The sequence below is a fragment of the Zingiber officinale genome, chromosome 5A, assembly GCF_018446385.1.
Source record: "Zingiber officinale cultivar Zhangliang chromosome 5A, Zo_v1.1, whole genome shotgun sequence".
Classification (NCBI taxonomy): Eukaryota; Viridiplantae; Streptophyta; class Magnoliopsida; order Zingiberales; family Zingiberaceae; genus Zingiber; species Zingiber officinale.
The window spans coordinates 23114684-23130905 of record NC_055994.1 but is presented as its reverse complement, the minus strand read 5'-3'; the positions used below and the strand labels follow the sequence as shown (position 1 = coordinate 23130905).

Sequence of the window (16222 nt, the reverse complement as noted above, 5' to 3'; positions counted from 1 at the left end):
TTAGCTAAAAATACTTTTTTAAAAATTTATTTTTCTAGAAATAAAATAATATTTAACCTTACTTTTTCAAAATATTTAAGGTTGCTTTTAAAAAATTGTTAAACTTTATTTTGGAAAATAGTTAAACAAAAAAAAACTTAAAATACTTTGACTTTTGAGAATCATTTAACTTAACTTCCTTTTCTCTCCCTTGATTAATGCCTTAATAAAGTTTGAGTAAATTATTTAAGTTTTGGTATCCTAGAGTTCAAGCATAGAAAAAAAAATGATTAAGAAAATAATCATTTATTTTCATAATTTTTCATCTCACCATTTCTAAATTATCAAACATGTTAAGCTTATGAGTTTGTGTGAGATGGAATTAGATTAATTTTGAAGTTGATTTTAAATTTTAAAAATTATTAAGTCTGAGTCACACTACAGAGCCCCTCCGGCAAGGTGGGCTTGATCGGAGTCATCGTCGCTGCTTGCCGCTGCCTAGAAGAATGTTTGCTGTCGCTCACCACCTGGAATCAAGAAGAAGAAGAGTGGAAAGGGAATGATCGACCGACACCAGTAAAGATAAGGGAAGAAGTCACCGGCTGGAGATGAGGAGAAAGAAAGAAGGGGGCAGCGCTAGAAAGAGTCGCGTGCCCTAGCAAAATTATGAGGAAGAGATGAACGAAGAGGAAATGTATGTTTTTTTTTTATGTGGATGATCTTTTAGAAGCATTGTGCATTTCTTAATGGGTTTCAGGTTTAGGTTAAGGAAAGGGTTGAGAAGTTTGAGTGAGGTCCGGATCCAATAACCAATAAGGATTGAAATCAGACTCTTGAATTGGGTTTTAAAAATGGGCTTTTGGATCAAATTGGGCTCTTCTCCTCTTTAGATCCAAATTGAATTGAAGCTTTTAATGAACTCTTGGGTGCCTTGAGCTCTCAATCAACACCCTAGATGCTCCAAATGTGATCTGTTCCTTTTCCCTTTAAATCAAGCTGAACTTGATCTAACTCGACTCGGATTCATGGCTCTTTAGATTTTCTACAAAACTAAATTAAAAAAATATAAGAAATCATGTCATAATTGTAAGAAAATTATAATTAAGACCAAAATAGATCCTACTTACAAAACATAATATAAACACAAAATCAAGCATGCGAGAAGGAAAAAATACCAGGAATAAGAGCCACAATAATAGATAAAAATACTAGTTATCATGTTGCTTGTAAACAATAGGTGTTGTAATAGACTTTTCCTCCTTTAGAAGGTATCTGAGACGAAGGATAGTGGTGATAACTTGCTAGGACTAGACCTTAGAGTAGTCACCTTCGGGGGCGATGAGCCAAGTAAAATCTTGATGTTGTTCATGTGTCATCGAATTTGATTTATGTTTCTGCTACACATTCAAACAACGCAAATCAAAGTTATTCACCCCTCTAGATCGCACAGATCCTAACAAATAATATTAGAGTGAGACCGCTTTTCATTGAACTAACCATTGCAAGAAACACAAAATTAAAGGAAGAAGGAGCTACATTTTTTGGAGCCCTCCAATACCAACAAGTCATCAAATTGATCATTGAAGGAGTCAATTTTGTTATGGATCCCGAAGATGGGTTTGGTACAACATCCAAGTACCTCTACCATTTGGATTAAGAGGTTTTGATTAATGAAAGGCTATGATTGAGAATTTTCTTCATGATAGACATCAATAATTGATTCATCTTAATGGAGGGATTTGAAGCCGCAATGGATAACAAAGGAAAACTCCTTAAGAAAAAGAATTATACCGAGAAGTAACTCTAAAATTCAGATACAAATGATAAAGTAATCAAAATTTTAGTTAATTTGGTTCCTAATGACATTTTGTATAGAATAGGTATATATCAAGCTGCCAAGACTCTATGGAGTAAGCTTGCTAAGCTTCATGAAAGTTCATCCTCTACACAAGATGATCATGAGTCCAAAAAAAAGAAACTCATTGTCTCAAGAACTTGAGGATTCAGAGCTTGAGAGATGTTTAGTGTTTAACATCTAGGATGAAATTGAAGAAGCATCAACTTCAAGAAATGAGGGGGAAGAGGTCATTGACTTTGGAACGAGAGGAACTCTCAACTTCTGGAAGTGATAAGGAGGAAGATTGTGTCACCTCCATAAGTCAAGAGAGCCCAAATTATGAAGGTATATCAATTTCAATCATAAAAAAAATATTATAAAATATACTTTGAGTGTAGAAATAAAGGACACTATAAGAGCAAGTATCCACAATTAATCAAGAAGAAGATTCAAATGACACCTAAGGAAAAGGGAAAACCAAAGGAAGCCGCACCCTTAGTGCGAAAGGCAAATAACACATTATGTGTTTTTCATACAACCAATGTGGGCATTACTAGAACCAATGCCAAGAGGGAGTCATTCAAGTAAAGACAAGGAAAAAAGCTCAAACTTAGGGGTAGCTTTTAAGGTATTATTTCATAATGCAATTTCCTTATATAATGAAAACAAGCATGCTCAAAATAAGCCTTATGATTTTAATGCTTATTATCATGATAATAGAAAATATTATAATTTTAATAATAAATTTAGATCATATCATGCTAGAACTATTCCATCTATGGATAGAAAAGTTGAAAGAATTTAGGGGAGAACCCTAAGAAGACTAGACATATGCTTAGGAAGGGAAATGTCTAAGGTAATCAAGAAAAATAAAAAATTAGAAATTGGAGGTTGAAAATCAAGTCTTGAGATCAAGACTTAATCAATTGGAGAAGACCCTAAGAAAAATGACAAATGAGATCAAGACTTAATAAATTAGAAAGGCATGACAAATCCAAGGATAAGAAAGACTTGGGTCATAAGTCTAAGGTGAAGGAATGTGCTATGGTACTATAGAGTTCCATGTAATTATGAAACTAACTCTAGGAGTGAAGTCAACATTACAAGGGAGGTCATCCCTATAGTTGACCTTGATGAGACTACAATGACTAAGACTTCTAAAAAATCTAAAAGAGTCATTAGAAATGTATCTAGGGAGGCTATCGCTAGTAAATACCTAATACACCAAAGGAGCTCCAATATGTATTAGGTTCCTAAGAGTGTAATTTCCTCACACTAGATGAGTATAGGGAGTGCCAACCTTAATTGGAAGGATAGTTAACCCAACCATAGTAAATGTGACATTTTAAGATAATTTTCAAGGTATTGTGATATCTTGAGAATGAAGTTTCAAATTTTGTCTTGGAAGATTTATATAGCGTGACAATGAAAATTGAGTTCTTAAGTTGATCACAAGTGATATGATAGGATAGAATTCAAAAGTGTGCCAAGTTGTGATTTTTGGCACATTCGAGGGAGTTAGGTTGCTTATGTCAAATCATGTATTTGATATAATGATTAGTTGATAACACTTAGATTGAAAATCTAGGTAAATTTATCATTGTGCTATATGTACCATATTTTGTGTCATATCACATGTCATAATGTCATATCATACATCTATCTTGCCATGATAACATGTTGTTTGATATCACCATGTTATATCATACATGCATCATTAAGTTATGATAGTTTTTCTTTTGAAAGTATGCATTTAACGTATGCCATACTCATTTACATTTATAAATATTACTTGTAATTAAAGACAATGTCATTTGTTGACATTCTAAGTAGGATGATCAAATTGAAAATGCCTAGGTAGAAATGCATGATCTCTTAGTTTTAGGAGAAAACTAATTTTACATCTCATAAAGATCATAGAATTGTGTGTATATTGAGACACAAGTGAGATGTTAGGATAATGAGGTAAGTTCAAGATATTGATTTAGTGCATCAAAATGAGCTTGAGGTTCATCAAATCAAATGAATTTTATATAATTGATCATCGGGAAAGCTAATGTGCAAGTTATGTGCATTTAATCTATGCAAGTTATGTCCCCTCGGATGGGTCTAGTGGCTAGCGCATGAGGTGTTGCCACCATGAGGTTTGAGGTTCGAATCTTGGCAAAGCCGAGATAAATGCCTCCCTTATGTGCTAGTCACTATTCCAAAATCCAAAGGCTAGTAGCCGCCCGTGATTTACTTTCTCCGTGTTGGCCCTGGGACGAGTTGACAGGGGTGCCGGGGGCGAGCGTATTCATTTTTTTACCAGCATATTGAAAATTAGTCTTGAAAATAATTTCAAAATAATTTTTAAAAACTTTGATGAAGTCTATTTGTTGATAGAAATCACTATTGATTATGTTAATATAAAGGTAGAGTGAAATATTGAATTTTTAAATGAGTTTTAACTTTGTATTATTCTTTGAAAATAATATGTATTTTCATAAAAAAAATATTTTTTCCTAATAATACTATTTGATATAAGTAATGTCGGTATGAATTTCATGATTTTTAAAAAATTATAGAATTACTTATGCATTGCTGAAATTTGGTCTAAAATTGAATTACAATTTTTAAACACAACAATCAACTTATGTTAGTTAGCAATCTACTACTAGCTATATTTTTTTTGACTAAAATAGGGTTGTTTAAATCGTTTAAGCTCACTCCAGGTATCTTAACTATCCTTAACCCTATGATATACTTGGATAAACATTCAAAGGTGATTTTTTTTTTATGAAAATGAAAAAGAGATGTTAAAAAGAGAAGAATATGGAATTTTCTAAAGGTTTATGAACTTCAAATCATTATTGGTTCAATGATTGAAGTTGGAGCATGATTTGAGGGGGAGGTTCTCCTTAAAGGCTTGATTTCAATATGAAAGGAGGAGAATATTGTTGGTGTAATCGATCTCCAAGGTTTTAATATCCGACAAATATATTTTATAGAGATTAATCAAGAGAAGTCCTAGTCGTGGCTAGGCAAGGGTGAGAAGTCAACCAAGTGACTAGTCCTAACTGCGGTTAGGCAAGGAAAGTCCTAGTTGCGACTAAGCAAGGGAAATCTCGATAGATTGTGGAAGCCAGGTAAAAGGATTTGATAGATCCGGAGGACCCAATATCAAATCCCTGGTGGGCCGATCCAATACTGAGTCTTGGTGAGTAAAGCCAAGTGGAGAAAATTCTAGGGGGAGGTAACCTTAGGTAATGAGAAGTCTTGGAGGAGTGAACTCTAAGCAAGGTTGATTAGATGGTTTCTGATCGACCGTACATGCTTGATCGGACCAACGAATCTTGATAAATCTAAGTTTAGTTTTACCATAATATCCTGTATTACTATTATTGCTTTGCTAATGTAGTATTGCAGGAAAAGACTTTAGTGAATCAGGGATCAAACATCGAGCAGAGAAAGTATAAATAGATCTGGAGGACTATGTTTGACAAGTAGGTTAAGATAAACAACTAGAGAAGAACGATAGTGATGTCGTGTTCCGGAAAGTAATAAATCCTAGGTCGCTGATCCAATTGAAGAAATCGAAAAGATTTTCAAGTTAAGATCAAGATAGTATTACTATCATTTACTACTTATGCTTCATACTATACTGTGCTAACCTTTATTTTATAGAAACATATTTTATTTAACTCTGGTTTGCAGGAACCAGCCTGATTGGTCCACCTAACCAAGGGATCTGTCGACCGAACCAGATCGACTCAGACTAGAGATTAGATCAGAGCAGAACAAAGCATAGTTCGATCAAAGCCTAATCGGTTAACTAAACCCAGGGATTGGTCGATTGAACCATGATGACATGGCAAAGATCAGATCGAGCTGAAGCAAAGAAGGAAGCTAGGCTGATCGGTCGACCGAACCCAGGGATCGGTTGACCGAATGATCATTACATTAATGAAGGCTTAATGGCATATTTTAGCGAATAGGGAAACTACACTGTTCGATCGACCGAACAAGGTGATCGATCGACCGAACCATTAAAGCTCATAAATAGGTGAAGATAAGATCTTAGCGAAGAAGGAAAACACAGAGTTCAGTCGACCGATAGGAGGATCAGTCGACTGAACGGATCAGTCGACCGAAGGGTTTATTAGTCAACCGAACCATGCTTATAAAAAGGGAGCTTGAGGTTCGAGACAGTAACGAAGTTTACGGTTCATCTCTGTGCAAAGTCTCTATTCGTTCTACTGCTCTGCTACTCATCATCAAGCAAGCTACTGCTCCGACAAAGTGCCGATGATCTTCTTTGTTATCCTTTTCGGTATACTTTTATTTAGCTTGCACTGTACTTGATATTCAAATAGATAGTAGGTTGTTACTATCTTATGCTTTGCATCTATATGAATTACTTCTTTTCGAAAGATTTAAAAAAAAAGAGTTATAGTGAATTATCTAACGGTGCGATCAAGGATCACAGATTTTGGAGTAAGAGTCGACATAGGCTCTGAATCAAGTAACCACCCGAGTCACCTGTCTTTCTTTTGTTATTCTATTTTCCACTGCTGATTCTGATTGGTTTTACGATACAAGAAAAGAAAAGGTTTTAAGGAGCGATATTCACCCCCTCTATCGCTCCTTCTTGATCCTTCAAATATAAGATTTTTTGAACTAATAAATTAATGAAGGATTGTATGCTCAAGGTTGAGCATTAGAGAAAATAAAAGATAAGAAATCTCCATTGTGATTTTTTGTTAGTGTAATTGTCCCGAGGTCAAAGCTGATCAGTTTGACTTAAGCTTGAATATTGATGTTTGACAATATATGGAGATTGTAGGTATGATTGTCTATTTGGAAAATTATTGGTGCAATTCTCCACTGGTCAAAGGTTGACCAGTTTGATATAAGAGAGTAGTCAAGTATGTCAAAATTGATTGGATATTTGACTGGAAAAGTCCTAATTAGAGTTAGGTAAGGGCAAGACCAACGGGATGGTTGGCAAAAAAAGAAAAAAATCAAGTGGGTCATGGAGGATTGGACACTTGGTGTGAAAAGTCTTGGTGAGTGAAGTCAAACTGTTGAAAAGTCCTGGTGAATGAAGCCAGACAATTGGAAAGTCTAGGTGAGTGAAGCTAGGCCGTGGGAAAGTCATGATGAGTGAAGCCAAACAGTTGGAAAGTCTTGGTGAATGAAGCCATGTAGTTGGAAAGTCCTAGTGAGTGAAGCCAGACAGTGGAAAAGTCCCGGTGAGTGAAGTCAGGTAGATAGAAAGTCCTGGTGAGTAAGACAGGTCGATGAAAGTTCGAGTGAGTGAAGCTAGATACTTGAAAAGTCTTTGTCAGTGAAGCCAGACAAGTGGGAAGTCTTAATACATGAAATTAGGCAGTGATAAAACTCTGGTGAGTGAAGCCAGGTGAGAAAAATCCTAGTGAGTGAAGCTAGGTAGAGAAAAGTCTTGGTGAGTGAAGCCCTGCATTGGAAAATCCAGGTGGGTTAAAGGTTGACCGAACACCTGTGTTTGGAAGTCCAAGTGGGTCATGGAGGACCGGACACTTAGCACGAGAAGAAAAGTCCAGGTGGGTCAAAGGTTAACCAGACACATGGTGTTTGGAAGTCCAAGTGGGTTATGGAGGACTGAACACTTAGCATGAGAAGAAAAGTCCAAGTGGGTGAAAGAATTGACCGGACACTTGGTGAAGAAGTCCCAGCATGTCAAGGGTGATCGGATGCTAGGCAATAAGGAGTTTCAATATATTACAATTAACCGGATGTTGGGAAAGAAACCCTAGGACTCAGGTTTAGAAGCTAGGGTTGCCAAATCAATTGGGCAGATCTTAAGCGATTAAGCTCCAGCTTAATCACTTAAGACTCAAAATTGCGAGAACAGAAGAGTGCTGAATCGCTTAGGGTAAGTGATTCAGCAGGCCTTAAGCGATTAAGATAATCGCTTAAGAAACCTGCTGTTTGAAACAAAAGCTATGGTAAGCGATTAATTAAGGAAGCTTAATCGCTTATGACATTTTTCACAATCGAGCAGAAGGGAGTGGAATCGATCAGGCTAGTCGATTCCACCCCTCTTAAGCAATTGGACTAATCGCTTAAGGTTAGAAATATAGTCGTTCTGCAGGTTTTGAGCAGGTTGCTGACGTGGTAATCATTTAAGCAGAAGCTTAAGCGATTAAGGCCCCCGAGGTAACCCTACAAAAGGGTTTTTTGTGACCGTTCTTGACAACAATTACTCAATGCCAGTTCTTGAGATTTGGGGGAGAAAAGTGTTGTTTACATTTTCTACATTCAAGAGACAGATTCGAGCAACAAGAAGAGAGCAAGCTAAGATTTCATTGTTGTAATCTTGTGTAAGCTTTCATTGCGTTTGTTCTTGCTCTTGTTGGTGTATTTTGTGTTGCGAGCTTATAAGAGGCTTCTTTGCCGTCAGATTATTTTCAAGGAGGAGTGTTTTTCATAGTGTAGATGTGTGGATCCTTGGATTAGTCATCTCAAGGAGATAGATACTAAGTAAATTCTTGTGTTAGTATTGGAGAGTTTTTCACTTCGAGTATTCCGTTGCAAATCATCTACACTGGCAAGCGTTATAATCGCATTTCAATTAGTTTCAAACATAAAAAAGTAACACAATGTAATAAGCCATGACATATTAGATTTCATTCAAGAGGAAGTAAACAACATAAAGACACTTTTCAACTAGTCATCAAAGCATTTGATTAGTCACATTCGCAGCTTATTCTAACACATCATATTAGTTAACTTGCTTATGAATCTCCAGTCTTTTCAACTTAATGCCTTCTTGTAAGGCATTGTTGCTCTCACGAATAGCATTTGGTCAGGCACATTCACAGCATCTGTCATCCACATTTTAAATTGCATCTATCGAAGTGTCAATACTCTTAGATCTTTTTTAGGACTTCCACAATGTTGCAAAATTAAAAAATGTTGGTTGGTGCTGACAAATCTAGACATCTTCGCTGCTTCTTGACCCAAGCGAATAGTTGAGTTGCGTTCTTCTCTCGCTGTATATTTGAAATCTCTAAAAGTGGATGCTTCCTTACTTGATGCCCTATCATTTGCAAAGATAGAAATCAACCTATCATAATTCGGAATAGGCATGCTCCTGCATTTCACATGTCAAATTGAATCTTGTAGCAATGGTTATAAGATCCACACAAGTTTTTGAAAAGGTCATTTTATAAACTAAACTTGTGTCTAAAAGTTAGTCAATTTTTATGATGATTCATAATAACACTTACCCCATCTTGTTGTTGAGTGAATTAACATTATCATATATGCTATGGTTATTAAATGTGTCATTAAATCTATTTTCTAATTTTATCTGCTCAAGTAGAAGTGTAAATGTGTAATGAAAATGAAGGTCATTCATACAGTTTGCCTATTTCAAAATGGCACATTTTGTATGCTTTTCTGTTCGTACTGTATGATGATTCATCTTGGATGCAAGGAAATTTTAATTTCTCAAAGTCAAATAAAGGTTTTGAATTTCTAAAAAAAATATATTATTCAAGAAAGGAATCGAAGAATAATTATTAGTTAAAAATAAATAAATTAAAAATTAGTGAGTTTAAATGTTGTTTTTAAGTATCCTACTTTCTTCTAGATATATAATTCCAATTTAAAGCCGAAAATTCAAATACAACTATGAAAAGAAATCATTCCAATTTCATTCTGTTCCATTCTATTCTTTCTCAGTTATGTGCAATTGGTTCAGCTTATGCAGTTACTGGAAATATGCATTTCTCATAGATTCTTTCCAGATTTATAGTGAGTTTGGAAGGCTTGGTTTCTTCCATTTGTGACAGATTTGTAGTTGGAAGACTTGATTTAATATACAACTGCAGATTTGCAAATGTGCAATTTGGAAGGTTTGCCTGTTTTCATTTGTCTTATAGATCAGCAATTTGGTTTTTCTCATGCATTTCTCTGGATAAACCATGAGCTTGCACCAATATACACTTAAGTATCCACAACACATTCACAATCAGGCTTATTGATTCATAACACAAGCACAATCACCATGGCAAGGATAAACCAAACCAAAATGCAAACTCAGATAATCAATATAGTGGATTAATACTTGTTTCATATGCTAAAAAGGTTCCTTAGAATAAAGATACTCATCAAATTAGTAGGTGGTATAGTCATTTAAAACAGGATGCTTACAACTAATGCATTCCATAGTGCAGCTTTGCCTCAAACATCTTCATTTCAGGTTGTTGATTGCTGAGTCTTAACTGCAGTGTTGTTATTCAAACTCATACTTTGATCTTAATTACTCTCCAATTCCGGAATCTGAAATAGTCGCACCCATTTGATTTCGGTAAATATTTAAAACAATTTCAAGTAGGAAGAACTAATACAATAAAAATGTGAAATTTCCATACCAAATGACTGCCCCTTACCTTTCTGCACATTAAAAACTTTCACTCAAGATTTGCCAGAATCCTTGGACCTTGATGTTCTTGAGACAATATGTGCACCACAACTATAGAGCTCGATTGAACGATCATCCATAGTGCTACTATTTTAAAGAAGTGTAGAGAATCGGATGAAGAAAAACTACTATTTTAAAAAGGCTCGAAATCACTGTTTTATCTCCCAGAAACCAAAAAAGATCAGTCTGAGTTCAGTTATCAAAACACTGAAATCGTCCCAACATCGCGACTAAAGCCTTGCACAAAATTATAGCAATACAGTTGAGATAGCAGCTACCTCAATGAGTCTATCATATAGCTTTTACAAGTGAACTTGTCTCTAATAATAACATTGCTTAAACTCATAAGAGTGCAACCTAAGCTTAAACATATTGAGACTTGCATTATCATGGACTCATACTTTCATGTGCAATCTCCATCTCCACCCTCTTGATTATTTGCCGGATCGGTTAGCTTTCTCCACAGGACCAACTTGCCTGAGCAACTGACACCATCAAGTGCACGTTTAATGTATCAGAAAGTTAACTCGAGTTAACAAAGATAGATGAAGATACAGATAAATCGATAGCTAGAATAGATTGAAGATAATGAAAAGGCTTTTATGGAATTTCTCTTGGATGAGTCATTAGAAATGGAACCTGGAAATAGTTCTCTAGCTTCTGTCTCAGGCTTGCGTGCTCCTTCTTTACCTTTTGGAATTGTCTTAAGCATCTGCATGTAGAAATCAATCAAACGACAGGAAAAATAAAAACTGTCTTGCATGGATGCATCCACAAGCACAGAATTACTTGAGTATATATTCAGTTGAAACAAAAGATGGTTGAGGAAGAGGAAAGATACCCTTCAATGTTTTCTTTATGACAGAAATCTCTGAAAACAGTACACTCGTTCTTCAGTTTGGCAGCACCGATGCTATGCAAGATCCATAAAACAAATGTCATCGTCGTCGTCATCGTCATCATCATATACATGCTGGCTCTATTAAGATATTTAGAATTAAGCAAAAGAATACCTGGAAGCACTACCCTTTAGTTGGTGCATGAGTGAGTCCAGCCGTCCAAAATCTTGGGGAAGCTTACCACTGTTTAAATTTAAGCTGATCAAGTATTACTCTTACAATATACATGAGAAATCTACCTGTACTAGGATAGATTGCAAAAAGATGTGTTTACAGGGCTTGATCAATGTTGGTGATCAATCTCGATGAGTCCCTGAAGAACAACGTGACAACCTCCTCCACAAAATTAGGGCTAGCATCATCTTGCAGATCTTCTATCTGATAAAATTGTTCATCCAGGAAACCCTGAAAAATGAATACAACTTGATCTGTTTAGCTGATAGAAGTAGACGTGGCTAGAGACCCACTGCAACCATAACATAATTGCTTTGTTTGCATCAATCCTTTTCAAATGCATATTAATAAAAACATATATATCCATTGAATTTTCATAACGCACAGTATGCTATTATCTGAAGTTTGTAACAGTTTGGAAAAGGATTTTTATTTGTTACATTAATAAAGCTTTGACGTCATTTCATGGTCGACAACACCTTCCAAACAAAAGGCAGTGGAAAATGATAAACTATATATCCTTCAAAATATTCTGTTGTTTCATGGTTGTGCCACAAACAATGTTTAAGTTAGCATCAGCAAAGGTTACCATGACTTTCTAAGGCACTCAATGCATGCAGGAAACACAGTACAGAGAACTAAACAAATGGCATGATGTTTACTATTATACTATTGCAGTCTGTTCTCTTTAGAAGAAGGATATTGTATTTATAGTTGATTACTTTTTATTTAGGGACTTGAGTTATAACAGTTTGTAATTCCATCAGTTTCTGAAGTCATTGAATGCTCTCTGCTGAGACCACATGAACTTTCCAACTTAAAAGAACTGTCAGTACCAAATTAACACTGAACAGAGAAATACAACAGAGAGCAGAAATTCAATAACCTGATCAAAGAAACTCTTCTTCATCATGGCAATCTGGTTGTACAAGGTAGAGTATTCCATCTGTGACCAAGTTAAGTGACAAAAGTATAAAATGGAGCGAGGGGTTCACAATAGGAACTGGTGCTGATGAGTTATAAGAGCCACAATAGGTTGCTATTTATAGAGGAGGAAAAGGACTTGTGTATGTGACATAATCACCAGGAATGGCAGCGCTCAGCTGGGTCATAGTGTTGTTGTTCAATTAAAACTGGGATTACACAACCAAGTCCGATTCAGGGCAGTATTCTGTTTAGCCTTGGAGAGATAGTGGAATGATTAAGATAGGCGACAACAACAGCTACTAGATTTTGAAACTAGCAACGGTGTGGTTGTTTATAGAGAAAAAGTAATAGCAATCCAACAGTTAATAAAGGTCATCTCATCTATTCATTAACATCCTCAATAGCCAACAAAATGAAGAATAAGAATGTCTTTTTCCATAGCCATACCGAATTATTTTATCTTTAGCTACAGATTAGTCTCAAACTTATATATACTCACAGACAACAGTTATAAATTTTGAATCTCAGTTAACTAAGATTGCCATTGTTGATGATGATGTCAAGAGTTAAAGCAACTCTCAATCTTTTTTTTTTTTGTTCGAACTTGACTGGCATTGGGAGTCCTTTTTTCATCTTGTTCCTGACTTATACATGTTCATAAGATCCAAAGGGGAAAATACAATCCCAACATACTTTTCCACTTGATACTCTCTCATTCTAATCAAAGTATAAGACACTTGAAAACCTTATTCATGATGATAAATACGAGCATGGACATGAGATTCCCACTGACACACAGTAGCCTACTTCTTTAACAACTTATGCTCGACCTAGACTGTAATGGAAATTGTTAGTAACATCATGACGCAACAACTTGAATCAATGAGGCACTACTTGCATTAATAAAGTTTTCAGTATATTAGTTGCTGAATAACCGTCCACAGTTCGCGTTTGTATGATCTGAATCAACTACAGAAGAAATTTTAGCCTAAACAGAAACGACACTTGTAAGATTTGAAGCAGAAAATTGAATAAAAACAAAGTTATTTTCTTGGATTTTTATTCTATGAAGCACGTAGAAAAGAAAAGATGAGAATAAGAATAGACACTTCATATGCTATCTTTATTCCATATCCAATAGTAGTAGGATGTTGCAATGTGTCTGAGAGCCTGGTGCCCTGTTTTGATATCTTTAGAGTGCTTGGTTCATCCACTACTTTGCTAAAGGAGTAAAAGTTCTGGAATGCAATAAATAATTGGTTCGACGATGTCGATTCTTTCCCTACATCATTGTCCAATGTTGATGACAGAATCTAAGTTCAGCACTATTGCAAAAAAGTAAAATTCTCAGCTAAATGAATCATAATGATTAGAACTTATTCTGAAGTACAGCCATTGGATGACCTTGAACTATACATTGTTGTAAGGTGGCAAGATCAGCTCCAGCAAAATTTTCCATGGAAGAACAGTCGGCTCTAAGCACAAACACCAAGAAGCAGAGTAAGGAAAACATTATTTTCTTTTAACATTAAGCCTTCGATGCCACCTTAATCGACAAAAGCGCATCATGAAAATGAGAATTGCGTGAAAAATTACCTCCAAAAGGAATAAAAAGGAGAAACTGCAAGGCCCCAGAGAGGTGGCATAGGTTCTGTATATTGCAACATCAACATTCAAATGCTGCCAAAAAAATTGGAGAATTTTCTCAAGAAAATTTTGATTACCTGCAAAAAAATCAACCTTGCCGTAGCCCTTATGAAATTTCAAGTAATCCAAGCTTGTATTTTACCCTAAAAATGATAAATAAACTAACAATATATTGGAGAGAAAAATTGGAAATATCATTCAATCACAGCAAGAGAACTCTCTAATTAATGATCCAACAACAGAAATGCATCTAGTTCCGATAATACTAACAAAAGGATAGTCCGGTGTATAGATCACATTAGATTTATTGTACAAAATATTATTTCTATAATTTGAACCCATGACCATAAAGTCATACGATAATAATTTTACTATTACCTCAAAGCTCCCCTTCTAACTCCCATAATACTAAGCATACAAAAAAAAAAAAAAAAAAATCAAATGTAGAGGGTAGCAAGTTATTTTTGATACAGTTTTGTTATTTCAGTAGAAGAGATAATCCCGAAGAACTTAGGCCTTATCATGGGTCACTTTCAAAATGAATAAAACATAGCATCATCTTAACGGATCTTATTTCTTTCATACTTTCTCAACAACTAGAAGAAAGATAATGGAAATGCAAACGATGGTGTATGCCAACATGCTCACTTAATAATTCTGAATTTTAATGATTAAGAAAAGTAATGTGTTCTCTGATGAATGAAGCTGCTTCTTCCTTCAATTTGCTTGCATTTTCCTAATAGTCAATTAGAAAAATAAAAATAGCCAAACTCTAGCAGAAAATCTGGAAGAGTGTCAGATAGATATTTCACAGCAATAAAAGATGAATGGATGATAGCTATTGTGACTTTATCTGAGGTAGGATAAAGATAACTCTATATAGACACAGTGTTGAATGTAAGTGAACTTATCTACCTCAACTATCTTTATCAAGAATCAAAGGTTCCATATTTCCTTTTTCGCAAATACAATGCATTTAACCCTGACTAAACAAATATCGGAATAAATTTTTATAAATGCACAGTGTCATCAAAAGCATCCTTATCAACATATTCATATTTTTGTTCTGTAAGCGACAAATCAATAATTGGAACTTTCAGGTTTAGCTTTATGGCTGCAGTGTTACTGAGCTTTCCAAGGGAATCTTAAGATATCATCGGTTCTGCTCGTGGCCACGTATCCCTTGTGCATCATTCAAAGCGGATAGAACTTTCACCTTGGAATTTCGTTCCTATTTAACTCTAATCCACAAAAGAACACGCACAGCAGACGGAGTGAAAGATTCGTAAGGATGCCAAATGAAATAGAAAATAACCATAAAAAACGTGCATGAAGATCATTGATGGAAGTGGCACAAGTGACTTCCCTTCATTGTGTAATTTATCATTGTAGATGATATTGATCGAGAACGCCAATGAATGAACCACCGGTAAGTTGATGTGGATGCCAAATTGGTCGTCAATAGCCTAGTCACAATGAGAATTGACTGAGAGATCCGCTGGATCTTGGTTAGAAGAAGATGAAAGAAAGAAGGTTAAAGTGATGGTCAAGGGTTCCTCGGCACAGCCACACCGCCGCTCAAGTAAGTTGTCGGCAGAGATGGAGGAAGAAGAATGAAAATAAGATGTTTAGTGTTGAAGATCAATACCAACCCGTTAACGGATAAAAATAAAAATATAGATGGGAGTATTTTTTCTCATTCAATGGATAAGATTTAATAGATAGAAATTAGAATGTGTGGTTGAGAGTATTTCTCTCATCCAATGGATAGGGATAGAATTTCTTGGTAGATAGAATTTAGTTTTCTGATCAACTATGTATCTTGTATGGTAAGTACTATAAATACTCCCCTTGCATTCTTGTTTCATCATCCAATGAAAAATAAAGTATAGAGTCTTCAAGTTGAAAGTTGTTCTTCACCTTCCTTTTCTTTTCCTCTCTAAAATTGTGAGTGATCCTCAAAAGTGTTGTAGTGTCTTTAAAATGTGAATATAATACAAGTAATTTATTTACTTGTTTATAGTCCAATTTTTTTCTTGACAATTGGTATCAGAGCTGAACGATCAGGGATTGTTCTTGGTGGAGTTATCTTGAATCGTGAGGGAGTTTATATTGTACAAGTTTGTTAATCAAACTTGTTCGGTATAATCAAAATCTTTCCGACACGATGGGCGACTTTCAAGTAGTAGGAGGAGTAAAGAAACTCAACAACAAAAATTACAATACGTGGACAACATGTATGGAGTCCTACCTACAAGGTCAGGATCTTTGGGAGGTTGTTAGTGGTAGTGAAGTCATGCAACTAGT

At 35.3% G+C, this 16222-nt stretch overlaps 1 protein-coding gene across 1 annotated transcript; it reads right to left on the bottom strand.

Moving 5' to 3' along the window:
* Window positions 1-10481: 10481 nt before the first annotated feature.
* Window positions 10482-13653, bottom strand: LOC121980316 (pseudo histidine-containing phosphotransfer protein 2-like). Its single transcript, XM_042532307.1, has 6 exons — window positions 12228-13653; window positions 11442-11572; window positions 11282-11350; window positions 11110-11181; window positions 10908-10980; window positions 10482-10753 (listed from the first exon to the last, which is right to left on the bottom strand). The coding sequence occupies exons 1-6, from the start codon at window positions 12285-12287 to the stop codon at window positions 10703-10705; spliced, it is 456 nt and encodes a 151-aa protein (XP_042388241.1). The 5' UTR covers window positions 12288-13653; the 3' UTR covers window positions 10482-10702.
* Window positions 13654-16222: the final 2569 nt, after the last annotated feature.

Coding starts and splice junctions, on each gene's coding strand:
- LOC121980316 (XM_042532307.1), bottom strand. CDS start 12,287: ATGGAATACTCTACCTTGTACAACCAGATTGCCATGATGAAGAAGAGT. Junction 11,573..12,227: donor AGAAGAGTTTCTTTGATCAG/GTTATTGAATTT, acceptor TTCATTTTTCAG/GGTTTCCTGGATGAACAATT. Junction 11,351..11,441: donor ACCAACATTGATCAAGCCCT/GTAAACACATCT, acceptor AAATTTAAACAG/TGGTAAGCTTCCCCAAGATT.